This window comes from Sminthopsis crassicaudata, chromosome 1, assembly GCF_048593235.1.
Source record: "Sminthopsis crassicaudata isolate SCR6 chromosome 1, ASM4859323v1, whole genome shotgun sequence".
NCBI classification, from domain to species: Eukaryota; Metazoa; Chordata; class Mammalia; order Dasyuromorphia; family Dasyuridae; genus Sminthopsis; species Sminthopsis crassicaudata.
This window is the reverse complement of record NC_133617.1, coordinates 631,611,701-631,639,587: the sequence shown is the minus strand read 5'-3', so window position 1 is coordinate 631,639,587 and position 27,887 is coordinate 631,611,701. Positions and strand designations below refer to the sequence as shown.

The 27,887-nt window shown below is 36.5% G+C and overlaps 1 protein-coding gene across 1 annotated transcript; it reads right to left on the bottom strand.

The window, feature by feature from the left end:
• Positions 1–835: 835 nt before the first annotated feature.
• Positions 836–25,754, bottom strand: ZKSCAN2 (zinc finger with KRAB and SCAN domains 2). Its single transcript, XM_074282800.1, is given in 10 exon segments — positions 836–1,129; positions 1,132–1,286; positions 1,289–1,795; positions 8,280–8,768; positions 12,987–13,664; positions 14,540–14,666; positions 15,029–15,120; positions 23,531–23,717; positions 24,194–24,664; positions 25,663–25,754. Coding segments are annotated over 9 exon segments (2,886 nt in total). The 5' UTR covers positions 24,596–24,664; positions 25,663–25,754; the 3' UTR covers positions 836–880.
• Between the last annotated feature and the right edge of the window lie 2,133 nt (positions 25,755–27,887).

The window sequence follows — 27,887 nt, the reverse complement described above, 5'->3', positions numbered from 1 at the left end:
TCACTTAGGCACTGGGGATTCAAGACCTTACTTTGGATAAAATGTTCACTAACAAACAAAGCTATTATTTTAACAAAAAAATTTATTGGGTAGAACTATAAGGTATTTGAAATTTTATTTTATTCTGACAATAATAAATACTAGAAGCATGCATTCTATTTAGTCCAAGATGGGTATGAAAATTCAGAAATTTTAAACAACAGTAAGAATTTAAAAGAGGAAGACCTACAAGAATTAAAAAGAAATAGGATTTTTCCTTGAAAAGGCTAAGGGAATTTAATCTCCAATTATATATTACACAAAGAAGGTGACCAGTTTCTTTCTCCCAGGGATAGGAGGACCGGAACAATGACATTAAAATACAGTACAGGAACAGTTTAATCATCTATTTAGAATGCTTTAGATACAATTCTAGGGAGAGATTCTTGAAAGTCCCTTCCAGACCCAGGATTCTGATATACTAATGAGCCCAAGTTCACTTGGGGATTGTTATGTGATTATGTTTAGCATTTCCCATTTCCTTGAAGAAACATCTTTCAATTGATATTGTTGGAAACAGTAATCCAGTATAACCAGCCATAAAACACAGAACAGATTAACATTGTTAAGTAAGACACCATGTTTTCACCAATTTTTTTTTTTTTAAGGAGGCATCAAATATAGAAGAATCAGGAGAAGATTCAAGTTGAAATAGCAGAAATAGGAGCTCGATCCATGCCACCTGAACATCAACACTTCTTGGCTATCTTGAGAATTATTTTTTTATAATAAATAGAAATTTGATTACAGGACTGTGACAGATTATTTTATGAATGAGGATGAGGAATGCAAATTATTTTTTTTTAAGCCAAAGGGACATTTAATTAGAAGATGACCTCTATTAAAAAGTCTTTCCAAACTCATCAGCCCTGTCTAAGTTTTCTGGGGTACAATCAGATTTAAATTGTGATGCAAGCTTTTCTCTTATGTGGATTCCCCAGTGTTTAGTAAAAGCTGAGCTTTTGCTAAAGCTTTTGCCACAGTGAGAACATTCATAGGGTTTTTCTCCTGTGTGAGTTCTCTGATGTTCTCTAAATTGGGTACAATTGCTAAAACTTTTTTCACAATGCACACATTTATAAGGATTCTCTCTCCTGTGTGTATTCGACGATGGGCACTAAAGTGAGAGCTGTTGGTGAAGCTTTTCCCACACTCATCACACTGATAAGGCTTCTCTCCTGTGTGAGTTCTCTGATGTATTACAAGGCTTGAGCTCTGACTGAAACATTTTCCACACATACTACATAAGGTTTCTCTCCTGTGTGGATTCTTTGGTGAGCACCAAAGTTTGAGGAGTCATTGAAGCTTTTCCCACACTCAGCACATTTAAAGGGTTTTTCTCCTCTGTGGATTCTTTGGTGTCTAATAAGGCTCCTGCTTCTACCAAAGCCCTTTCCACACATATTACATTTGTAAGGATTTTCTTTCTGATAAGCTGCCTGACACATAAGATGTGACCTCTGAAGAAAACTTCTCCCATACTTGAAAAATCTATAAGGTCTCCGTCCCATGAAAGGTCTCCGATGACCTGTGACCTTTCCTAAATCTCTCTGCTGGATAATGAATTTTCCTTGTCTATATCCTGGGAGGAAATTTCTCCACAGTCTTTGGAACTTGTACTCCATCGTGTGATCTTTTCCCAGATCAATATCATGGGGAATGCCATCTTTAGATTTTCCTGGTAATGTTGAATGTAGTTCTACTTTCTCATAAATTTGTGTTGATTCTTCCTTATTCCTACTACTCATTTCAAAATCTGGAAAAAAAGAAAATAAAAGTATAATTCTGTGCCAAAGCAGTAGGAGTAAGTGTGAGTTACTATGCTAGTTTCTGGAGATTACAAAAGAAAAAAAAAACAGTCTCTGCCCTAAAGGGGCTTATAATCTATTACAGGTAATATATTGATTCAATAAAGTACAAAATAAAATACAAAATTGAATATGATGGAAGAAAGGGAAGACCCAAAATCTGAGAGAGAAAAATACCTTTCAGTTGAGGGAAGAAGGGAAAGAAATTAAGGGAAAATTAATGAATAACTGGTACTTGAGCTGAGCCTCCAAAGAAAAGGATTGTTGTGGGTAAAGATGAAAAGGGAATGTATTCTAGACATGGCAGATGGGGGCAGCTTGCATGAATGAAAAGAGGCAGGAGAATGTAGAGCAAGAACAAGTAACAATTAGTTGTCCAATTTGGCTTAAATATAAAATATGAATAAATCTGGAAAAGTAGGTTGGAGCCAGATTGTGGATTGTCTTAAATGTCATGTTAAAGAGTTTGTACTTTTGTCTTACAACAAGGAACCACTAAAGGTTTTTAAGTAGAGTAGTCAAGTGGCAAGAACTGTATATTAGGAAAATTATTTTGACAGCTGTGAGAAGGGCTGAATGGAAGAGAGTAAAAAATTAAAATGCAATTAAGATCAAAGTAGGGCCAGTGTAATCTAAATTTTCAAAAAGGAGAAAATTCTGCAAGCTGTCAGCCAATTTGATTCTGAGTTCTGGAAAAATTCCAGTACTGATTATTCAAAGCAGGTTTATAAACAACTGAAAAAAAGAAGCAGTGATTATGAAGAAAGATCTATCTAGAAGGAGAGGAAGGCATGTAATTCATGAAAATCTATATCGATGGGTCAGGAACTAGTTGAATGGCTGATCTCAAAAAAATGTTAATGGCTCAATGTCATCTTGGCCGGTTGCTGGTAAGATGCTCCAGGTATCTAAGCTTGGCCCTGTTCTATGCAGCATTTTTATTAATGACTAAGGTTACTATAGTTAGTATACTCATCAAATTGACACAAAATACTCAGTAACAAATATCTAAAAAGATAAGAGACTAGAGGATGTGATGGAATCTAATAATATGGAATTTTAATAGGAACAAATGTAAAGTCTTAAAATTGAACCCAAATTAAAATGAGTTAAAATCAGTTTCACAAGTACAAGATGGGAGAGGTGTGGCCAAGAACAATTCATCTGGAAGACATTGGGTGACTTTAGTGAATTGCAAGCTCAAGATGAGTTAGTGGTATGGTGTGGGAGCCTAAATAACTGAGATTACATAGGTACACTGATAGACCCAGCTTCCAAGAATAGGAGGATGATAATCTCATTGTATCTTGTCACTGTCAAGACTGTATCTGGAGGATTATATTCAGTTCTACATACCAAAACTTAAGAAAAACATTAAAATTTGTTCAGTGTCCAAAGGAGAGCAACCAGGATGGTGAAGGGCCTTAAATTCTTGTCATGAGAAAACTGAAGACACTGGGAATGTTTAGTTGGGAGAAGTAAGAGGGATGATACCAGTATTCAAGTTTTTGAAGCACTGTCATATGGAAAAGAGATTAGACTTGTTCATTTTGGTCTCTGACTGCAAAACCTCTGTATGGAGAATGCAAAGAAGCAACTTTAGGCTTGACATTAGGAAAAAAAGCTAACAAAGCTTTCATAAAGTAGAATAAGTTGCTTTGTGTTTAGTTGATCCCTAATCAATGAAGAGCTCTGAAATAGAGGCTAGATGATTACTTGTTAGATGACTGTTATTGTGGGGATTTCTTCCCAGTATGGGCTGAATCAGAAGGCTGTTAAGGTTTCTTCCAACTCTTAAAATTTTTTGATTCTGACTTAATTCATTAAACTTTTATTCAATGCCTCTGACATTCAAATCACTGTTAGGCATTAGGAATATATAACTGAAAAACAATGCAGTTCTTACCCTAATGACATTCATAATTTAATACAGGAAATAAAAAGAAGTACAGAAACAACTATAGTAAAAGCGAGACCACATGTAACAGATCAAAGAAAGAAACATAGAACATTTGAAGAGAGAGCACTGCCAGGTAATGAAAAAGTGAAGGCATCACTGAAGAGGTCATTGAGTTTTCTTTCCTTTTTTTTTTTTCTTTTTTCTTTTTTTTCTGAGGCTGGGGTTAAGTGACTTGCCCAGGGTCACACAGCTAGGAAGTGTTAAATGTCTGAGACCAGATTTGAACTCTAGATCCTCCTGAATTCAAGGCTGGTGCTCTATCCATTGAGCCACCTAGCTGCCCCGAGGTCATTGAGTTTTAAGAAAAAATGAGCTTTTAAGAGGTAGAGATGTGGGAGTGCCAGGCACAGGGAAAGGTATGTGCAAATCCAGAGAGACAGAAAGGACAGGAAGAAATAAAGGAGTAGTGAGTGAGTGAATAGTACAGTATGACTAGACTGTAGTTGGTAAATGTAGGAAATACAACTGGTAAAGTAGGTTAAAGGTAGATTACAGAGATCCTTGAAAACAGGTTAATTTTAATGAATGATGAGGAGTCATTGGAGAATTTTTAAAAAGGGCAACATGATATATTTGATGTAAAGTTTACTTCCGTAGAAATATAAAGGACAGATTTGAGAAAGGTAAATATAGAAACGGATTAATTAAGAAACCATTGAAATTGCTCAAGTGAAGGCTTAAAAGGATGACTGTGAAATATATTTTGGAGGTAAACTGACAGGACTTAGTAAAACTGTTAGGCAACTGGAAATGAGATCCTAGGGCTCAGGAGAGAATTTGGTAACAGAAATTTAGATAAGAGAATCATTTGCAACAGAATTATCCAAATCACGGATGTGGTCGAATCCCCAAGAAAGAGCCAATAGGGAGAAAAAAGCAGATTTTTTGGGATGTACAAACTTTAGGAATGGGAAAAGAAAGAATAATCACATAAACAGAGTGCAGAGCCAGAGGACAAAAGCAGAAGACAATGATATCACTGAAGTCAAGAAAGAAGAGAATACTAAGGAAAGGATAAATTGTATCAAATGTTGCACACAAAGAATCTGGCCATTCTGGAGAGCAATTTGGAACCATGCCCAAAAAGTTATCAAACTGTGAGTACCCTTTGATCCAGCAGTGCTACTACTGGGCTTATATCCCAAGGAAATACTAAAGAAGGGAAAAAGGACCTGTATGTGACAAAATGTTTGTGGCAGCCCTTTTTGTAGTGGCTAGAAAGTGGAAGATGAATGGATGTCCATCAATTGGAGAATGGTTGGGTAAATTATGGTATATGAATGTTATGGAATATTATTGCTCTGAAAGAAATGGTTCACAGAACAGAGAGGTTTGGAGAGACTTGCATGAACTGATGCTGAGTGAAATGAGCAGAACCAGGAGATCACTATACAATTCAACAACAATATTGTATGAAGATATATTCTGATGGAAGTGGATATCTTCAATATAGAGAAGATCCAACTCACTTCCAGTTGATCAATGATAGACAGAAACAGCTACACCCAGAGAAGGAACACTGGGAATTGAATATAAAATATTAGCACTACTGTCTATCTACCCAGGTTACTTATACCTTTGGAATCCAATTCTTACCGTGCAACAAGAAAATTGGATTTATATACATATATTGTATCTAGGTTATACTATAACATTTAATATGTAGGAAATTGTCTGTCATCTAGGGGAGGGAGTAGAGGTAGGGAGGGGAAAATTTGAAAAAATGAATACAGGGATAATGTTGTAAAAATTACTCATGCATATGTACTGTCAACAAATTATAATCATAAAATTAATAAAAAAAATTTAAACAAAAAAATGTTGTACACAGTGAGAGATGAGTACTAAGGTCACTGATTTGACAATTACATCATTAATAATCTTAGAGAAGTTGGAGTGCTGATTACTGTGAGGTAATAGAGACAACTAATACCTTATTCTTTAAAATTTTTAATTTTAGCATTGAAGTAGATGATAGCTCAAAGGGACAAGAAAAATGGAAGTTTTTTATAAGCCTAGGGCAGATTTGATGATTAATTTTGAAACAATATCTCACACTCTCAACCCTTACATAGTCTTTTAAGTAGATCTCTTTGGAGTAGGCCAAACAATATTCATGAAGTTAGATCATAAAAAATAATTTTAAAATGGTTCCAAAATTCTATATTTCAGAAAGAAAAAGTAAAACAAAAACATGTTAAAGTATTATATGCAGTCTAGAGTTTCCAGTATTTCCTGCATTACTGACAATGGGTCTTAGATTTTGTTAATTTCATTTTTTTTTAGATTTCTCAGATTGTTTTTCCAGTATTAGAGAATGCAGCTGTATCTTATTCCCAGAATTACCACTAGCCAGCTGTGTGACTCCGAAGAAGTCATTTATCCTTTCTGGGCCCCACTGTTCTTATCTGTAAATTAAGAGATTGGACCAGAAGTCCTTTAAGATTTCTTTCTGCTCTAACATTCTATGACTTTATGAACATTAATATTATAAATAATTCACACTTGAAGGTTTGTGAAACTCTTTCCTCACAACCATTCTGTGAAGTAGGTGAATAAAGTATTATCCTAATTTTGGAAATAAAGACTCTGAACTATTAAATGACTTGCCCATGGTCACCCAGGAAATGTTTGGTGAGTACTTTATTCAATTCAATTAAACAAATAAACATTTATTAAACACTTAGCAGATGGGGGGATACAAGTTTCTACTCTCAAAGAGCTTATAAAATACTCAAGCATCTCCCGTTTACTAATATGATAATAACCTAATAGCAAACATTTATATAGAATTCAATATGTGCTAGGTACTGTATTAAGTGCTCTATAATCATTACTGTAAAGTCTAGGAATTGCCCAGAAAGTGCTAACCAGCCCTGCTAGAGGGAGTTTCCTCATCTTCCGTCTTTAATGAACATGATTTGAAGACATATGATCGAAGCATAGACCTACTAGATTAAGTTTCTTCATCTATTTGATAGATAAGTATTTTGCCTACTCTCTCTGGCACTGCTCATTTTATAGGTGAGATATCCTGAAGCAAAAGCTGAATGTGAAAAATGCAGCCTCTCACAGAGATGCCATAGTTACTGGGCATAAAAGGGGAGTTCACACACAGTTCTAAGTTAGTAGAATGAGGCAGGGACCTATAGCTGAAAAACATCCATTTTTTAAACTTTTGTTTTTTTCCAATTCTAACCTGTTTTCTATGTCCAATGATTAGAATGCCAGGCTTCCAAAAAATACCACCACTCTCCTCTCTCCCTGTCCCCATCCACTCCGAACCAAGATGCCCTTAGTGTGCTGCTTAGGTGAAGACCTCCTGCTAGTTGCAAGAGAGATTTGAGAACCAGAGTTGAATTCCAGTCCCAGCTCTGCCTTTAACTTGCTCTGTGACCAGGGGTAAGACATTTTCTCTATGGGCTTCAGTATCTACAGGTACCAAATGAGCACAATGAGACCAGATCTCTCCTAGCACTAAGGGTCTGTGATTATGTCTACTGCTACCTATTTGTTTGGCTTATCTGTCTCCCACAAAGCCCTCTATTATGCAATATAATTTCCTTTCTAATGAGGCTGCCTTTCTCTCAACTTTCTCTTGTGTTCAGTGATTCTCCCTTGTACTTTGACTTATATTCTCTCTTGTATTACACTTATGTACAAGAATGATCCCGCCATTAAATGGTGAGCTTCTTGAGAAAAAGGATTGAGTCATTTTTGCCATCTTTATATTTCCAGAACCTAGCATAGTCCTTTGAACATAGCAGGTGCTTAATAAATGTTTGTTGAATTAAACAAGTTTTGATATTCCATAAGTTTACCAAGTATGGAAGGGAAAGCCCTTAATCTACATTTCCAAAGGTTAGAGTTATGCTGGCATTAAGCCAGCTTTCTGGTATGGTTGACTATTTTTAACTTCTAGTCAACATTTCTACAATTTCACTTGATTTCCTTTAGAATTCTTCTATTCAATAAAAACTCACTAATTGTTTATTGTATATGTGCACTTAGCTCCATATGGACACCTATTTCAGTGATTTAATTTCAATACACTACTTTGACTTTTGCTTGGGAGTTTCCCACCTTAATTCAAAGAGTGGTTTATTTTCATTCTTCAACACTTTCCCATTGTTTAATTCCTTTCAGTTGGGCTTCTGTACCCACTACTCCATTAGATGATCTCTTCTCTATCTGCATTCTTGCTGACTTCCCTGAGGTGCACCCCTGCTTTCCTGCCTTGGCTCTTGACACAGTAATACTCCAGTTTTATGTCTCTCTCCACTAGCTCTTGTACTTATTCTCTAAGGGTGGGTGTCCCTGACCTCAGGCCCTCTACTTTCCTCTTTAGATAAAGGTCTTCTTAGGAGATTTCTCACTCACTTCAATTGCCACTGGTCTCTCCCCTCCAGAGTCAGAAACTAGGCCTTACTTTTTCGCTTTTAGGTTATGACCTCATTGAGGATGGTTCTTACCGCTCAGGTTCTGACCCAAAGTTGGAGTGCACTGGGAATCAGGTTCCTCTATCAATTCCTTGGTGTAAATTTTTTGGCTTTCAGAGTCCTCCACCACAGCTACTTGTAAGGACTCTTCATGTTCCCAGTCTCTTTGCTCTTGGGGCTCGATGTCAGTACCATTTTCTCTTTGCACCAGAGGCTTTACTTCTTTCAGGGTAGCAGTGGGGGTGGCAGAAGCCTTGGTATTCATCAGGGCATCCAACTCCTTATAGAAGGCACATGATTCTAGCACACTGCCACTCCGTACTTTGCGGTAACTCTTCTGAAGGCTTTTGAACTTGGTCCGGCACTGTTCTGGCGTCCGAAGAAAGCCACATTCTCGAAGCTGCTCAGCCACTGCCCCATATAATTTGCTCTTTCGATGACAGGCTTGAAGGGCTTCATAAAACCGAGACTCACTAAGAATGTCAAGGAAAGTCTTAGTTTCCTCATAGCCCCAGTGTACACCTGTCATCAGAGCACAAAATTAAGAAATAAGACCATATGCACAGTAGAATCTAGAGCCAACAGCAACACAGGATGAACTGTTGATTTTCTGTAAAAATTTTCTGAGGTATCAGAAATTATCCTTTCATCAGTCTACCATAAAAAATATTCAATCATATTACTTAAATTGTGACCCAGAAATGCTATTCCAAAGTGTTTTACACTCCAAAAGAGCTCAAAGAAAGAAGAAAAGGACCCATATTTTGTGCATATTATTTTTTTTTTTGTAGTAGCAAAGAATTAGAAACTATGTGGCTATCTATCAACTGAACAAATTATGGTATATGAGGGTGATGGAATGCTACTGTGTTGTAAAAATGGTGAAGAGGACCATTTCAAAAGACCTGTATGAAATGATGCAGAATGAATGATCCGAACAAGAATTATTTATATAATAACAACAATATTGTAAAGACAAATGTCTGAAAGACATGAGAACTATAATCAATGCAATGATCAGGTACAATTTCAGAAATGTTATGAGAAAACATGCTTCTTACCTCCTGACAAAGAAGTGATGTATTCAAGGTGCAGATTGAGAATATATATTTTTGGACATAACCAAATTTGTTTTGAATGACTATACATATTTGTTCTAAGGATTTTATTTTTCTTTCTTGGAGGAGGGTAGGAAGGAAGGAAAGGTTGATTTTCATTAATTTTTAAAAATAAAAATTTAAAAATTCAATAAAATAATTTAATATTTTTAAGAGTATACTATTAAGAGCTGATATTTTAAAAAATCATCAAGAAAGCATTATATGTAATGGTATCTATCCATATTTCATAGAATCACAGGATGTTAAAACTGTAATTGATCTTAGAGATCATATAGTCAAAACCTCTCATTTAAAAACCTGGATGTCATGAAGGATAAGAATTGATTTAGAATGATTTTTAAAGCTCAATAGCCTTAGCCTTGATTGAGGAGAAGTATATTATAGATTCAAGAAAGCAAAATCTTTTTTGTCACTATGTAGAGACTATGGAGTCAAATTCAAATAGAAATTGATCCTTGGCATATTACTGACATAGGAAACCATAAATTAATATTATCTATATATTATTGTTTTTATTTATTTTGTTAAATATTTCTCAATTATATTTAAATTTGATTCCAGCCAAATTTGAAAGTTTTGTGGACTGTGAATTTGACACCTTTGATATGGACGGCATACCTGTATGAAATAGAGAATTCAATGAAGTGGAGTAAATAAGAAATATAATAACAACTTATACTTACATAGTACTTAAAATGCTTATAAAATGTTATTACAACAATCTTAAAAGGTAGATGGTACAGAAATTGTTACTCCCATTTTACAGAGGAAGTGGATGTTGAAAGCTGAAGTAAACAGAAGTTGTGAAGAGGTCAATTTAGACTTTAGATTCTAACTGAATCCTCTATATGCCACAATGAGACAACAGAATAAAGAAGGGACAGTTATGATCTGCATTGGTAAAAGGAGTACCCATACTAATGAAAAGCCAGATTTATATAAGTATCAAATTCACTCATTCCTAGGACTTTATATTATACACAGTTCATTTTTCATATTGAATTGTAGTGAAGTCCTTCTTTTATTCACACCACAGTTCTAAGTCTGAACACTGTACTCTCATGGAAGAGATCCTATCATAAAGGACTCTCACTGGAGAACGAAATTTTTATTATCTATGTGGAACTGAAACCTACTACTGACTTAGCGTTGTGTCACCTCTGGACAATTCCAGAGGTAGTTAGAAATTTGTCCTTGTTCCCATCTCATCATTAAGGACTTTTAGCATACACTTTACCAAAGCATCAAATGAATGCCCCCCCCAACAAGATCATTCAGATGTCTATTAACTGTGTATTTTATTTCTCTGTTTATTCCTTCTATATATTCTAATCTGGGAATATAATTTCTTTTCAAGAATTTAGTTATTACCCTAAACTTAAACTACTTTATTTCTATCTGAACATTTTTTATGTTTTAAGTATTTTTAAAATGGTCTGTTTATTTTAAAGGGATAAGGTCCCTTTCTTGAACAATTATGTTGTCAAGTTAAATTGATAGTTGATGAGAATAGTATTGTCTGTATGGAGGAAGATTATATGAAATTGAGGAGAAGGAATAGGTCTTTATAAAAAAAGGAAAAAACCAAAGGGATACATCTTCTTCTGATCAGAGAGTGTTTCACTGCTTATCAGTGGCATCTATCTTGTTGTTTTCTACTTTTTCTTTGGTAGGAGAGGCAGGAAAAACTAAGGGTAGGGAAGATGAAGGGACATGTTTTATCTTTAGGTATTTGGTAACTGGCCATATGAGGAGAATGGGGGCAAGACTCTGACAATTGGAAAAGGTGCTGAAACATTCTCACAAACCTGTAACTATGGCATCACTGCTCACCTGTTGGAAGCATATCCTAAATTCAGGCAAAATGGAACTATAGAGTCTCTTTGTGGCAGTGCTAACCTCATAAAGCAAAACTATCTTTAGGTAATTCACACATATTTACTGATTTCTGAATTCTCTCATTTCACTATGTCTAAAGAATGCTCAATTGCAGAATACCTTTGACAAGCTATTTCACTACTGACTCAAAAGGATCATGAGGAAGCTATAGCTTTTCAGCTTCTGTTAGTCCTCTGCTGGGCCCAATATCCTCCTCATAATAGACAACATCATCATTCTCTAATAACTTGAATAAGCGATGTTGATGTCATTTTCAACTCATTCCCCATTATAACATTTTTACTGCCAAATCCTGCCACTTCTTCCCTTAGAGTGTAGTTTGGGATCAGACACAAAGCCCCATTCAACTCACACCACTCTTCACTGTGGCCCAAACCAAATTAAAAGTAACTGGGAATATTTAACAAAATAAATAAAAATACAATAACACATAGGAGATATCACCTTTTAAAACTAAATTCATATATGGCCCCAGGCATGCTTCTGTATGGATTTGTGGCCCTGCTGCATCTTGAATTTGTCACCAGTGCCCTAGATAATTACAAGCAATTCCTCCTCTTTAATAGCCTTGCTGCTTTCAGTGCCATACTCTTCTCTAACCTTTCCATTTGTGTCAACATTTCCTTTTTTATCTATTACCTTGACCATACTGTTCCCTCTTTCTCTAAAGAGTTCTTTTATAACTGTAGAAACAGATGTACAAAGCTGAGAAACCACTTGGCAATACTACAATTAATATAACTGGTGGCATAGTCTGTACTAGTTGTACATTTTAGCAAATACGCTAATGAAGGGAATGTCAATAAAGATAGTTTGTCCTTGAGGTGTATGGATAAAGACCAACACTAATCACTCAAGTCTGGAATCACCACAGATTGGCCCTAAATGTTTAGATTAGACAGACAAGGTTGATGTATAATATACTTATTCTAAGGGAGTGGATGGGAGTACAAAGTCATCTGTTACTTTCTTAATGCCCAAAGCTGCCAGAACCAGCCTCATTATACAAGTTTTCAGTTTCAGAAGTTAGTTCAGACTTGGAAAAGAACCATTTGCAAATCTGAGATATTTAAGGTCAAGGTCCTCAAAAATTCTAAATTCATCTTAAGTTTTAAGCTGGAGGAAACTCCACCGTGATAATGTGATTTGAATTAGATTTACCCTGCTATTAGGAACACCAAATGTCCTTTTATTTTTGGTTGTTACTGATATAACTGTGAACAGATAGAGTATAAGACCAATCCATTAATAAATCAGAAAGTATCTAACATGCTAGGAAATAGGGATACAAAGGCAAAAATGAAATAGCTACTGCCCTCAAGAGGTTTGTAATTCATTGAAATTATATACATACAAATATATACAAAATATAAAAACACATTCAAATAAATATAAAAGCACCCAAAAAGTAACAGGATAAGAAATATATTTTGAGTTATTTTCAAAAACTTCAAAATATCTATGTGATTTCATTATGGAATTCACAAAATAAAGATAATGTAATTTCAGCAGGGAGGCAATAATAGCTGGAAGGATCAGGAAAGACCTCATAAAGAAGATAGGAATTAAGTTTTGGAAGAAGTTAGGAATTCTATAGCAAGGTTTATGAGATATAATTATGTTGTAATCTTGATTTAGTCACTTCTAATACAATGACTTCCATCCGTACCAGACAACACTACATTTATTTTTATGCCAAAATAAGGTGAAAAAATCTTACCACTTAAGTTTTGGAAGAAGACTGGAGTCCCAGAGATCTCAGGCTTTTGGGTAAACTCAATACTCATTTCATCACTATCAGATTCTTCTGCAGCTTCCTCCTGTTCCCATCTGTTCTGTTCTTCAGCTTTGGGAATGACATCCCCCTCCCTTTGGGGAGAGTCAGTCTCTTTTAGGATGCCAGTAGTTGTGGCATTGGGTCCAGGATTCAATAGGGCATCCATTTCTTCATAGAAGGCACAGGGCTCCAGCATGTGGCCATTCCTCACTTTTCGGTAGCTCTTTTGGAGACTTTTAAACTTGGTCCTACATTGTTCTGGTGTCCGGAGAAAGCCACATTCTCGTAACCACTCAGCCACAGCTCCATATATCTGGCTATTTCGAGGACAAGCCCGAAGTGTTTCATAAAACCGAGACTTTCTGAGAATTGCCAGAAAGGTCTTCGTTTCCTCATAGCTCCAATGTACCCCAGCAATCCTTTCATCTTTCAAGGCCCATGACTGCTGCTCTCTCCAGGTTTTTCCATTCCTTTTTGCCAGTACCTGGATGGGTCCCTGCTTCTCCCCTGTATGGATGCCTCGGAGGACATGTCTCTTACTAGAGCTTTGGAAGGCTAAGACCCATGGCTTTTTTCCTCGAGCTAGTTGGGACACTTTCTTAGCTGTTGAAATTGGAATTCCTTTTGGAAGAAGAGTATATTTTATATTTGTCAAAGAAAGTATACCCTGAAATCAATTTTTCATTAATGCATTTTTTCTTTCCACATTACTTCTGCATAGAATGCTTTTCTATATGTTCAAAATCTACCTTCAAAGTTCAATTAAAGACTACCTGCTATTATGTCAGTTCCATATAACACTTCTTCCATAATCCTACTGCATTTATGTATTAGCCAGTTACTTGGCATAATGATATAATGCCTGAATTATTATTTAATTTTTTACCAAACTTATACCTCACTTTACCAAATAAACTGGAAGCACTATGAGGGATGGCATCAGGCTTTATGCTCCTTTAAATTTTTTTTACTATCCTAGCACTGTACTAGATAATGGGTACTCAATGAAATAATTCAAATATTCATGTCTGTTATGTGAAGGCAAAATGCTATGGGAATTAGGAGATAAAAGAGTGGGATGAATGAATGAATTTAAAATCTATTTATCTTTTAAGGATATGATGGATCATAAGTAAAGAATTCTGGGAAACATTCTGGCTGTATTAAATAAAAGGAGGAAGAAATAAGAAATGGAAATAAACATTTAGGTACAGAATGAGAATTAGTTCCTTTATAGCTCTGCAGAGAATAGCGTGTCCTCTGAGGAGAATCTTTGTCTAGAAACCAGAACTAAAAGTTTCTTGTCTCTATATCCTGATGTAACATTAATTAAAGTTCCTGTTAGAAGGCCTTAGTGAGAATTTATTTTCACCCATGGAAAAAGTAGAAGTAGGAAGTAGATACTCCTACTATCTTGAAGTCCAAAAGAAAGTGATAATTTTATTAGCAGAACTGATTACAGACCACACAAAACTGAATAGGAAAGAAGTCCTTACCTAGTGAAACCATGTTCCTATAATTCTCCTTCATGATACCCCTGCAGAAGTTCTTGTGAGCAGGATTTAGATGTTCCCACTTTTTGTAAGAGAGATTTCTGGACAGTCCTGAACATATCATAGGTTCCTGTAACAACACTGACATCTAGTACCAACAAGAAAACCATCATTGCTCTTTCCTGAATGAATGACTGAGAATGAAACACAGAGGCTCCTTGAGGGAGAAATGTGATAAAGGGCCCTGGGATGGGTTTTTTGTTGGTGAAGGGGAAAATCTTTGCAGGATAGGCATTACATAAGGGAGATTTGCCAGCATTATAAATAAAAAGACGAGTCCAGTCTCCTCCAGAAAATAAAACACAGGAACTCTACCAACCATCTTAATGTGGGTGTAAAAGGTGGTAAACAACAAAAGGAAGCAATTAGAAAGGTAAGTGGCAAAGAGATCTTATGATTTCTGAGAAGTCAGAGAAAAGAGTTACAATGTACCTGGGACCCAGCAGTAAGAAGGGGCATAGCCATTACTTCCTGTTGTTTAGTGTTCCTCTTTTCAGTAAAGTCAGGAACCCAAGGAGGAAAAGCTGAGGGAAGAGAAAGAAGCTATTAGTGCACTGGACTTTTTAGTCTTTTAATTATTGCCTCATCTATTTTAAGGACTTACATTTTTGTCTTTGCATTTTCAGGGCTTTTAATATGTTTTTAATATGTGTTTATATGTATACATAGAAAGATAGAAAGATAAAATCTAGCTTTGTAATTATAATGATTAAGCTTAGCTCAGGGAAAGAGTTGAGAAAAAGCATTTCCTTTTCTTCTTTGTAGAGGCAAGAGTACTACAGGTGTAGAATACTGCATTTATTGTCAAACAAAGTTTATGTGTTAATTAATTTTGCTAGACTGAATTTTTTTCTTTCTTTTTTATTTCAAGGAATACTGTCCTAAGATGGGGGAGTGATAGTTATGAAAATGAAGGTGATACAAAACCCAAACATAGCAATAAACTTAAAGAAAATATAATTCTTTAACTGAACTAGTATATACAATTGCTACCATTACTATAAGGAGATGAAGAGATAAAGAGACAGCTATGGTCTGTTTTTACCCTGAAATTCAACATTCTAGGAATAAACTATGTAATGAAAAAACTTACTTGGATCTCTAGACTTTTGAGTTTGTGCTACTTTTAAATCTTTTTTTTGTTGAAACATACCCTTCCTTAGGTGTACAAGCATGAGGCTATATTTCTTTCCTTGGAACCAATCTCCTTTATAAAACATCCTCCAGGCAATCAATGTACCAAAATAGTACAAATATCTTAAAACCAGGAATTCCTTCTCACTGTGGGATATCACCATTCTGAGACAATTCCAAATGAATGAATACAATAGGAAGTAAAGTCACTCCAGATTAGAAACATCAATACATATAAGTTAAGGCCTGTAATCAATAGTAAACATATCATTCAGAATGATATTAGTCACATTTGGTTATGAAATAAATGATTTTTAGGGGGTAGCCACAGATTTATTTTCTTAACAGTTTCTTATTTATTAAAATTAGTTAATATTCTTTGAAGGATTATCAACTATTACATTGGGGTGGGGAGAGGAAGATGATTTAGCCAGAGATTTAAAAACTGTTAAGAATAATCTGTATACTAATGATTAATCTTGATACAAACTAATCTTTCACCTTTAAGAGTCACTTGGAATAAAGACTTAAAGGAAAGAGTAATCTGAGAAAAAAAGATATAGGTTCCCTTTAACAAATTTAAGATTTATAAAGTTAATTTTAAATTTAACTATTCATCCTTCTCCTCAGAGAGCCTAAGGGATTCAGTAGTATTGGTGTGGGTGAATGCAGATATCAGATGATGACAGGCGCCAAAGAGTTGGGGTTCTGTCATGTGAAAAATTCATAATGGCCATTTTCTTTGGCGAAAGATAGATTTATTTAGGGAAGAGATTACTGACAAAATGAAGGTGAACTGGATAAACTGAGTGAAGACCTCAAATGGGAATGTGGCCTTAAACTGTGCCCTAATTATGACTTGAGATTTTGCAATAACATATTGAGCTACAGCTAAAAAGCTTAGAAGAACATTTCCCCTTCTGTTACCCCCCCCTTAATTAGCATTTAAGTATTTCTTTTAAAAGTGATACTGGCTTTGGGAATTCTCTCATCCAAGAATATCTACTTGTATAATAGTTCTCTAGGGAAATTCGAATTGAATTTTACTTGTATTCTTTTGTTTCTGGGATAGATTTCTGAGTAAGCTTGAACTCCCCCAGACAATAGGAGAAAAGGTCGGGGCTGATGGTAGGGGCTTCTTCCTTCAGAGTCTATTTAATCTTGTGTTTTGCACTCCTCTACTGATCCCTTGTCTATTGGGAATTTCATAATAAATCTTTTTTTCTTTTTGGTTTACTACCTTGAATCTCTGATTTTAATTTGGATGAGGATCACTGTCCCACACAAGGGGTTACAATAGATACCGGGAATGGTAAATATGAAATAGAACTGGGATAGCACATGAAAGCCAAGTTCCTCAGGGGAACTCCCAATTAAGAGAAAGAAAACACCCCAGGAGGTTGGGACATGTCCTTAGCTGGCAGACTAAATCCTGAAAAGGACCTAGCACCCTAAAAGAGTTAGCTGTAAGCAGAAGTGGGGTTGGGAAGCATAGTTGGGGAAGGATAGAGATACACATAGCATGGGGAGCAGGGAGAGTAAGGAGAAAGACATCTCCAAGGCGTAAGTGTGGTGGACTGACCCAAAGGAAGGCAGCAGCCATGGGAGAGTCCATAGGTGGATTTTATAAGGAAAATCAATTTTGGGATTTCTGACAGGACATAGCGAGGTGAGGCTGCTTGAAACCTCTGCAGAGGGTGGGTCTTAAGAGGTTTGACATAACTTGGATTTCAGATTGGATGACCTCCCTCGAGGGTGGGACTAAGGAGCTAAATGGATCTCCATCAGAGCCTTCTTCCTGTCTGCCTCAGGGATTAATTTTTATCAGTTCCTCTGCTACCATCAGTGTGGCTTGTAAACTGGAATATGAAGCAATCAGAAGGAAGAACTAGGCCTTCCCTAGGAACCTCTCTGTAACCAGGTAATCTGCTGCTTTAATGGGGTTGCCCAAGGCTGTGGAGTCTCAGTTTCCATTTTCTTCTTCTTACCAAGGTTTTGCTCCCTAGGCAGCCTAGGATGGTTTCTGACTGTAATAAGAGAGAATTTTCTGAACATTGCAACCAATTAGACAATTCTTTACTTAGTACACAATTCATGTGGAGTTACTATGGGGTATAAAAAGCTGTACAGGACTTATTAAGAAGACCCTAAGTGGACTTTAAGGTGTCATTACTACTCTTCCTAAGTGTTTATGAACAATATGCTTGTAAAGCCCTTTGGAACTTTTGCCAATAATGATATATATTAAGCTCATTAGTCAAATATGAGAAATAATATATAAATACAGAAAAATAATATAAGGAAGTATTATAATAACTAAATAAGTAGAAACATGCTATAGAAGTTCAGGGAAGAAAAGATCACTGTGCACTGGGATGATCAGAAAGTGATTCACAAAATGTTAGATTTAAATTGTATGAGGATCAGATGGGATTATATATATACATCTATATGCATATAGATGTATATATAGTACTTCATGAATTGTTTTCTATGTATGTAAAATATATATGTGAATTAGTAAAAAAAAAGAAAGTGATTCACAGAAAATTTCTTCAAAGAAGGCTGCTGTGGCCACTGTTACTGCCACTTTAGGTATTAATAAATCACAAAACACAAAGTGTTTTGATAGGGAGAGGATGTTAGATAAATTAATTCAACCCTTTCATTTTATAGAGGAAGAAACTAAGGTCAAAAGAGTCCAAGCTAAAGTCATGTTTGTTCTGAGCTAAATGTGGGGAAGTAAGGAGTTAAACGAAAGTTGTTTCAACCACTAATTGCTCACTATAAAATTACTGAATTCCATTCTTAAGTCCAGGGATTCAGATCATCTGGATCAACTCAAATGCAATTAAATTCACTTTCAAATCATTCTGTTCTAAAGAAGTTCCAGAAATATGTGAATTCTGAAAATATGAAAGGAATTTGGATCTAATACCTAGAACCATTTTTGTCATTTTTCTGCTTAAATTTCCCTAGGATAATTCCTAATTGGAAGCATCTTGGTAGTGTAGTGGATAAAATTCTAGATCTATAAGTCAGGAGGACAAGTTCAAATTTAGCCTCAGATACTTACTAACTACGTAACCCTAAGAGAGCCACTTAACATGTTTGACATAATTTCCTTATGTGTAAAATGGGAATAATAACAGTACCTACCTTGTAAGGTGATGTCAGGATTAAATGAGATGCTTTTCCCTTTCCCTAAACCTTTTAGGCCATATTTTGGCAGTGTTTCTAAATATTCTTGCCTTACTCTCCTGAATTAAAAGTTTAACTTCAGGTTCTTAATATATAATCAGGAAAACTTTAGTCCAGAATAGTTTGGGAGCATATCTAGTTGGAAAAAAATTAGAAAATGGAATTTGATGGCTGGGGTTTAATTTCAGCTTTCTAGTTCTATATAAAATAGAAAATGATCCACAGATAAAGGGAGAGTACCAAGGGAAAGGATGCTATAAGGATATGAACAAATTTAAACATTCCTAATATAAATGGAAGGTTTCTATTTTACTTATAGTATTGGAATAGAAGAGAAAGAAAAGGAAAAGTTCTTCCTTGTATATAGCATGTCCTTCCTTTCTCCATACTAAACTACCTTTCTGTCCTCCTTTAAACACACTGTACGGAACTCATTTCAATGAGGTCTTCCCAGATTAATTGCACCTAACTTTAGTCACAGTAATAAAGTGTGTAAACTATCTGTGATTTGTTATGGCTTTTTTTCCTGTTGTTAAACAATGCATTTTTACTTATCCTTTATATCCCTTTTGGATTGTAAACTTTCCATTATAAATTCCCCCAATACTGACTGGTATGCTCTAAACACTGAGGATCAAGTGATGCTGGTGGAAGAAGAGTGGAAAAGTGAGGAAAAGGGTTCTAGTCACAGATTCAGGGTATGACATATTGTTGTTCTAATCAACATTTTAGTTAGACTTTCTTAGCCAGAGTTGGATCTTAAAAACAGCAACTAATGTAGTATTATCCAGATTAGGGATTAAATACGTAGTACATGAAATAATTTGGTGTCAGTTCACAAAACAGAGGAACATGGGAAGCAGGGGAATGCAAAAATGTGTATAGAATAGGAAAAGGGGGGAAATTTTTTGTGACATTTTTCTATTCCTACCTTGGTTTTCCCCAGGTTTGACTTGGACAAACGACCAAAAATGTGCCCTAAGAATTTGGCCCACACATCTTTTGAAGGGGAGGCTAACTCCCCTAGGCTAACTAGGCTAACTGGGAAGATCAACCTATTGAGATGATAACACATAGGTAGGACTATTCTATACTCTGGGATACTTTACCTTTCAGAAACTTCTCAGAAGATATTTTTAGTAGGATGATAAAAAAAGAGCCATTCTTTCCTCTCCTTTATTCTTGAAGGAAATAGGCAAGAATTTTGGGTATAAACATAGAATTACAATTACAATTACAATTATGAGAAACCTCAGAATGAATAAATGAAGACTTTGCATAATCCTTTAGGGAAGGTGCTACTCCTAGTCTATACTGTTTTCCAATTTGCTCAATGAGATGGAACATAATTATGTGACACAACATGATGGTGGATGGAAATTTCTTAAGAATCATTATATCTTATTTTTAATGCTTTGTGGATACAAAGTACATTAAATAAAATAATTTCTTGTAATAGAACAATCTTGTGAAGTAGGTATTTTAAATATTATTATTTACATTTTACAAAGAGGAAACTGAGACTTAGAGAAGATGATCTACTTGGCTTAGGGTCAGAACTAGAATTAGCCCAGAGCTGGAGTCAAAAAAATCAAACACACATATATAAGATCAGAGAGAAATAGTTAGAGAATGGTTTTTATCAAAATGATCTGGGAGATTTAGCAGACTGCAATCTCAATATGACCCAGCAGTGTGATGTGGTAGTCAAAAAACTAATGAGATGTTGGCTGCATTAAGCTAACTGGTATCCAGAAGTGAAAGTTCTGCTGTACTTTGTCCTAGTCAGACCACATTCGGACTACTGTGCTCAGCCCAGGGAGCAACATTTTTGGAAAGATAATGATAAAGGGAGAACATCTATAGGAGGGCAATCAGGATAAGGCTTTGAGGTAATGTTGTATCAGAATGAGTTGAAGGAACTGGGCATATCTGCCTAGAGAAGAGATTTAGAAAAAACATCATACTGAAAATATTTGAAAGATTATAATGAAGAAGAATTAGATTTTTTTTCTCCTTGAAACAGAACTAGGGGCAACAGGTTCTTGGGAGTTGCAGAGAAACAGATTTTATTTTGATATAAAGAAAAATTTCCTAACAAATAAAGCTGTGTAAAACTGAACTAACGTAACCTTAGGAGATAATGGATTTCTCCTCACTATGGATCTCTAAACAAAAGCTGGATGATTACTTATCAAAGACAAATGTCCAAGATCAAAAAAATAATGTATTCTGGTCCTGGTTAGATCACATATGGAATACTATGTTCATTTCAAGGCCTCACATTTTAAAAATGGTATTAATAAGTTGGAAGAGCATGAGTTCACTGAGGAGCAAGGATGGTGAAGAGCCTAAAGATAATTTGACAAGAGGACAGGCTGAAAGATCTGGTAATGTTTAGAGAAAGCTCAGACTTGACAGCTGCCTTCATAAATCTAAAGGCTATTATGTAGAAGAGGGCTTACACTTGTTCTGTTTGACATCAGCAGAAGATGTGAAAAGTGCCTTTAGTCTTGAGGTATGTATCCAAAAGTAGAATGAGCTGCCCTAGGAAGTGGATTCTCTTTTCTTGGACATCCATTACACAAAAGAAGAATGTTCACTTATCCATTGTGTTGTAGAGGGGATTCTTATTTAGGTATAGTTTGGACTAGAGGGCTTCTGATGTCTCTTTCGATTTTGAGATTCTGCAAATTATTAGGAAATCTGATAAAATGCCTTCATTATCAAAGTGTATATATAACTTTTACAGGCAATTCATTTGGTTTCTGGACAGCTTTTTAAAAAATATATTAAGCAATTATTTCAATTTCTCTTAAATCCATTTCACGTGTACTTATTCCCCCTGCCCCCCCTTCACACAAAGTCCCACCCTAAGTTTCTTTTAATAAAGAGTTGGTTAGATTCTAATGAGAGTACTGCTTCCAGTGAGGAGCTCCTTAATGTCAGAAAAATGGGAAGAACCTAGAGAAAGTCTGGAAAATCACTAAAATGAAGAGTTGAAAAGAAGACTTACATACAAAAGGGAATTGGAATAATTTAGTTGGAGGGTAGACTTTAAGTATATAAGTTGCAACTATGAAATAATATGACTAATTAACAAACCTAACAACTCATATATCCAAAATGAGTGCTGTCTCCTCAGATTATATACTTATTCTAACAATTCTACTATTGCTTCAAATGCTTTTTGGAATTCCACTTTGGGAATTGCCTTTAGAACTTTTAACACAATCTTTTCAATATCCTCAATTCATTCTCTGAGGGTCAATTTGATTTTGGGAAAGAGTAGTCATCTTGAGCCACATCTGATGAATAAGGTGACTGATCAATCTGTGAAATTATTTTTTTGGGGGGTAGGATGTCATAAAAATGAGGCATAACTATAAAACAACAAAAATAAGATTTTATTACTATTAACTGCATCTGAATAAAATTTCCCTCTAAAATCAAAATGACATCTATCTGAATATAAGACACAGACAATTCCAAAAGAGAAACACAAATAAGTTTGAGGCAATGAAAAGATTTCTAGAATAAGCATATATTCTACCAAAGCAATATTTGAAGAACAACATTCATTTGGGCATATGTGCTCTCGAATGTATGTTAGGAAATGACAAATTTCTTGTCTACCTTGAGGACAGAACAAAAAGAACAAAAATAAGATTTTATTACTATTAACTGCATCTGAATAAAATTTCCCTCTAAAATCAAAATGACATCTATCTGAATATAAGACACAGACAATTCCAAAAGAGAAACACAAATAAGTTTGAGGCAATGAAAAGATTTCTAGAATAAGCATATATTCTACCAAAGCAATATTTGAAGAACAACATTCATTTGGGCATATGTGCTCTCGAATGTATGTTAGGAAATGACAAATTTCTTGTCTACCTTGAGGACAGAACAAAAAGAATTTGCAGTAATTAACAGCAGATACACTTGTACTTTTAACTTTTCAGGACATGTTTGTAGGTGTTAGATGCTAAAACTTGTTAATGATGATAATAAGGAGTCCTTTTCTATGGAGGTCTTTTAGAAGAATACCTCTCTGTTCTTTGAATAGACATTAAATTTAGTACAGTTCTATCTAGGAGTCTAGAAGTAGAATTGTCTGGATCACTGCTTTTTAACCTGTGGGATTAAAAATGAGGTGCAAAGAGCTTTATGATTTGTAACAAGATCTTTCAGATAATGTTGATAGGACCTTGCCAACCCAGTAAAACTAGGTGATATGAAATTCTGCTCCTGGCTACCTGGCACACCTCATAATTAAGTTTTCTATCATCCAATGAGACAAAATCTATTCTCTTAAAGCTTTTCCATTAGCTATCCAAGTAGCTGATCTACATTATTAGTCATTACCATGATGAACAATGAATGTGTAGAATGGATGGTAAGAATGTTATGCCATAAAGCAAAAAAAAAAAAAACAACAAAAAAAAACAAAAAAAAAAAAAACCCAGATATGATGACTAGAAAATGGAAAACGATATTAAATTCTCAAGTGACTTTTAGAAGCCTTGACAAGTCTAAGACTTCAAGCCTGGTCAAGACTGCCTAATCTACTCAAGATAGGCATTTGCTTCTTACCATTTTTTTGTAAGTGTTCTGACTCCTCTTTATGGTTTAGTTGTCCCTGAAGGCCTAAATGTAGTATCCCAGCCTTCTCCTTTGTAACAATCTTAGGCTGGCCTTCTACTTGTTCCATTTGAAGGCGTGGTACTTCCCATGCTCCTCCAAGGGATAGTGTCTTCTCTAAGTGCACATGATTTGTAACCTGGCAAATAATATCCATCATCACAAAAGAAAATGGGGGAAAAGAAGGGCAGGAATCAGGGTTAAAAATCCCCCAAGAAAATATTATTTAAGGATACAGAGAATAGAGAATCAGAACAATGCAGTTCTTGCAGGGGCAAGAAAAAGCAGCCTGGAATGCCTTGAGAGATAAGTTAACATACATCCAGGAACAGGCAAAAAGTATAGGTGGGTTTGATTCTCTTAAAAAGAAAAAGAAAAAAACCTATTCAGACAAAAAACTTTACATGTTCCCCAGAGAAAGACTTCAGACAGCTACATAGGAAATCTCCTGACTCTTGACACTGTCCAAGCATTACCCATGAAAGCAAGTATATATTTAGATGCTAATAGTGAAGTAATATGCACTAATTTATCCCCACTCTTTTATAACTATGTCTTTCTGTTCCTTATTCCCATTTCTTTCTAATTACATAGATTTATATTTCCTCTTCTCACCTGCTGCCTCAGTCTTCCAGCTTCTTTTTCCAAATCTGCAATTAGGGCTACAGCTTCTTCACCACTCTCTGGACCCTGTTTCCAGGCCCAGGTCTGAATCTCCTTGGGCAAAATGGTCAGGAATTGCTCAAGTACCAAGAATTCAAGGATTTGCTCTTTGGAGTGCACTTCTGGCCTCAGCCACTGGCAGCAAAGTTTCCAGAGTTGGCTGAAAGCTTCGTGGGGTCCAGACACATCCTCATAACGGAACTGCCTAAAATTCTTCCGCAAGGTCTCAGAATCCGAGTCCTTCCCGTGAAAGGTTGATTCAGAAGCCCAGGAAGTGTCCTTTTCCACCTTTATCAGGCGTCCTTCTAGCTTCAAAGGAGTCTTTTCTGGAGGGCAAAGAGCTGTGGCCATCATATATTTCTTCCAGCTAGGGGCTGAGGCGCAAATCTTGGTCTCCCTGATAAGTATCCCTGAGAGGAATTTCTGAGGTGCAGAAAGTCAAAAGAAATAATATAGGGCAGACATACTAACTTGATTCAGCTTCTTGTCTCTAATTTGAAAGGGCATTTATACATCCATTGGTTTGTAAACTCTGCTTTATATTCCACAAGAGGAAATTGACTTTTCTGAATACTTTTCCCTCGTAATTACTAGAGCACCAGGCTTTGAGAAGGAGCCGGAGGAAGAAACTAGTGTGGGATAAAACAAACCACAAGAGGAACTAAGCTCTAGACCTAGGTTTGCAATTAACATGCTGGGTGACTTTATTGGCAAAGTTGTATCACTTCTACTGTGTTTGTTTTCACCTCTGTAAAATTAGTTTAGCCTCCATGATCGACGGTGTCTCCTCACATTATAAGCGTAAGTTCATAGGTCCCTTCCAACTTTGATTCTAAGGGCCTCTCCCCGATAACATACTAGGTTGCAAAGTGCCATCTACTTCTGACATTCTAGGTTCCAAAGTCCTTTAAGTTCTAATGTGCCCAGTTCTAAAATCTCTACCACACATTCTAAAGTCCTTTCAGCCCCCAAATCTTATGTGCTACAGTTTTACAGTCCTGCCATCACGTTTTAAGCTTTCTTCCAGCTCTGACGCTTTGTCCCTTCGAGCCCTAACATCCTGTGTTCTAGGTCTCTTTCTGCCCTGCCATCCCGTGTTCTAAAGTGTTCCTAGATTGCACAGGTCTTTCCTGCCCCGTACAGGACCCCGGCCTAACAACCCTGGGGACCACGACTGGGCCAGGGGCAGAAGACCAGGTGGTCTGCACGCGGCCCTCTCCTCTCTTTTGTCTCTGAACGCCAGCGCTCCCGAGGAGAGAGGATGTCCCGGGCCCGGTCCTCGGGCAGGGGAAGAAAGAAGCGGGCTCTTTTATTGCCCGGGTTTTCTATGTCCCTCTCCCTCCCGCTCCCCCAACCCCTCCCCGCCGCAGTTACGGAAACCAGGCCCCGCCCCACCCGCTCCACCAGCCTTTCTCCAGTACCCCAGGCAGCCAGCGGCAGGGTTCGCTCCCTGGACCCGGCAGACGTCTTCTTAATGACTCACCCCCGGCCCCGCCGGTCCCGCCCCGCCTCAGATGCCACACCTGCCAGGCGAGCGACCCGAGTGAAGAACGCTGGGAACTGCGCATGCGCCGATTCCAGTGCGCATGTGCGAACCAGGGCGCGGGGTAGCGGTGGAGGTGTTTCCGTACCTGAGTCCCTCCCCCAGCCTACCCAGCTCGTCCTTGACAAAGGGGAGGGGTCGCTTTCCCTTCGGGACTGGGCGCTTCCTCTAAATCTCGCTGAGATCCGTGAAGTTTTTAGAATAGTTGATTACTATTTCAGTATAATTGATTTCTTTTGTAATTTTGAGAAAGGGGTCCAAAGAGAAGGGACCTATCAGATGGCCAGAGAGTTCCACGGCACACAGAAAGGGAGATCTTGCCCTTGGAGAATGAACGGCAGGGCTGGTTTTCCTTTCTCCAACGTGACCTTGGACAAATAAGCTTCCTCACTGAGCTGCGTTTTCCGTACCGAGAAATGAGCTTTACATCTCGACCTCACTTCTCGGGGACCCCTCTTTCACGCCCATGATCTCATTAGACCCTCCTACCAGCCATTTTAGGGAGGCAGAGAAAGTCATAGAATCTCAAGAGGTGGAAGAGACCTCAGAAGCCTACTCGTGTATCCCCCACCTGTCCCGAGATAATCCGTACAACACCCTGCAGTCAGCCCGGCTCTGCCTGGACAACAGTACAGCAAAGAGGAGCCATATTAGGGAAGGAGCTTGCGATGCCCCATCTCCTCTGACACTTCGCCGGTCCTGGGCAACAAAAGAAAAATCCTGGGGAGTCACCTGAGAAGATTGCCCTCTGGACTCTTAAGGCCTCCATGCTGTCTTGTGGAGACCATGACACAAAACTGAAAGACCAATCCATGAAATGGATCCGTCTGTACCTCTGTTGGTCTATCCATCTAACTCAGGCACTGCTAACAAGAATAAATTGGGCTAAGAATTAAAGAAGAGGGGAGATTGCGTAGAAGTTGGGAAAATACAGTTGTGTTTTTTTTAAAGCAGTGCCAAATGGTTCTCTGCCCCCCAGACCCACCTTTCCAATAAAACACACATGATGATGGTTGCAAATGTGGTAGTAGCACATGGTCTGAGGAGCTGAAGTTTCAGATCAATGGGGAGATTATAGTGAGTGGAAGTTGGCAGAGAACATTTTTCCAATGATAACTTATGTATGAGAGATGAAGTAAGGGAAATCATTCAGGAAACATGATCAGAAGAGGAGATGTCTAATGTACTTTTTTTTAACAAACAGTCCAAATATTAATCTTCCTATGTCAGCTGCCATTTGGGGGCCATACAATCTGTTTGCTTAGATTCAGTTTTTACTCTTTACTTATATATACCAGAAGACTTTGTAGTTACTCCAAGAACTTTGGGCAGTATTAATTATTTTTGTACATTTTGTATTTTGTACATTGCATGTGAAATCTAAATGCTTTATAACAACTCCATTAATATGCTCCAATTTCTGTAACATGAGTTTGGCTCCAAGTGAATTAGATTCAATGCTTTAATGATTGTCTTTTCCTTTTGGCCACATTTCTATTTTATCATCTTCTTATTAAACCCAATTGGCTCAAGGATATGCAATTTAATTTTACTGATAGCATACTTTCTGGAAGAAATATGAGATTTCCTGTCATATTTTGCTATGTTAGATGTCCAGTTTCTTTTGAGTTACAAAATGCTTTCACCTCCTCTGTAGAAAGTGTTATAATTTCTGAATGATGACACATAAAATAGCTCATCTGCAACTAAGTTACCTTTCTTGAATTATTTTATACATTATGTATACATATATATATTATATATGATAGATTAGAATTTAGTTTTTAAATTTAAGTTAAATTTAAATTTTAGTTTTTAAATTTAGTTTGAATTATTTTATACATTATGTATACACATATACATTATATATGGTAGATTAGAATTTAGTTTCTAACATATGAGTTAGTTCTTTTCTTGGACACACTTAGGCCATAGGTATTCATTCTGTTCACATTGATTTTTTAAAAATGTCTAATTGAATTATCTGGTAGGTTCTCTTAATGTAGTTCCAGTGACTGACCTCATTGGTCCATGAGCTTGAATTTTTCCAATATCTTAAGAGGAAACTGAATGGCATCTTGGAACAGAACCTTGAAGGGAGGG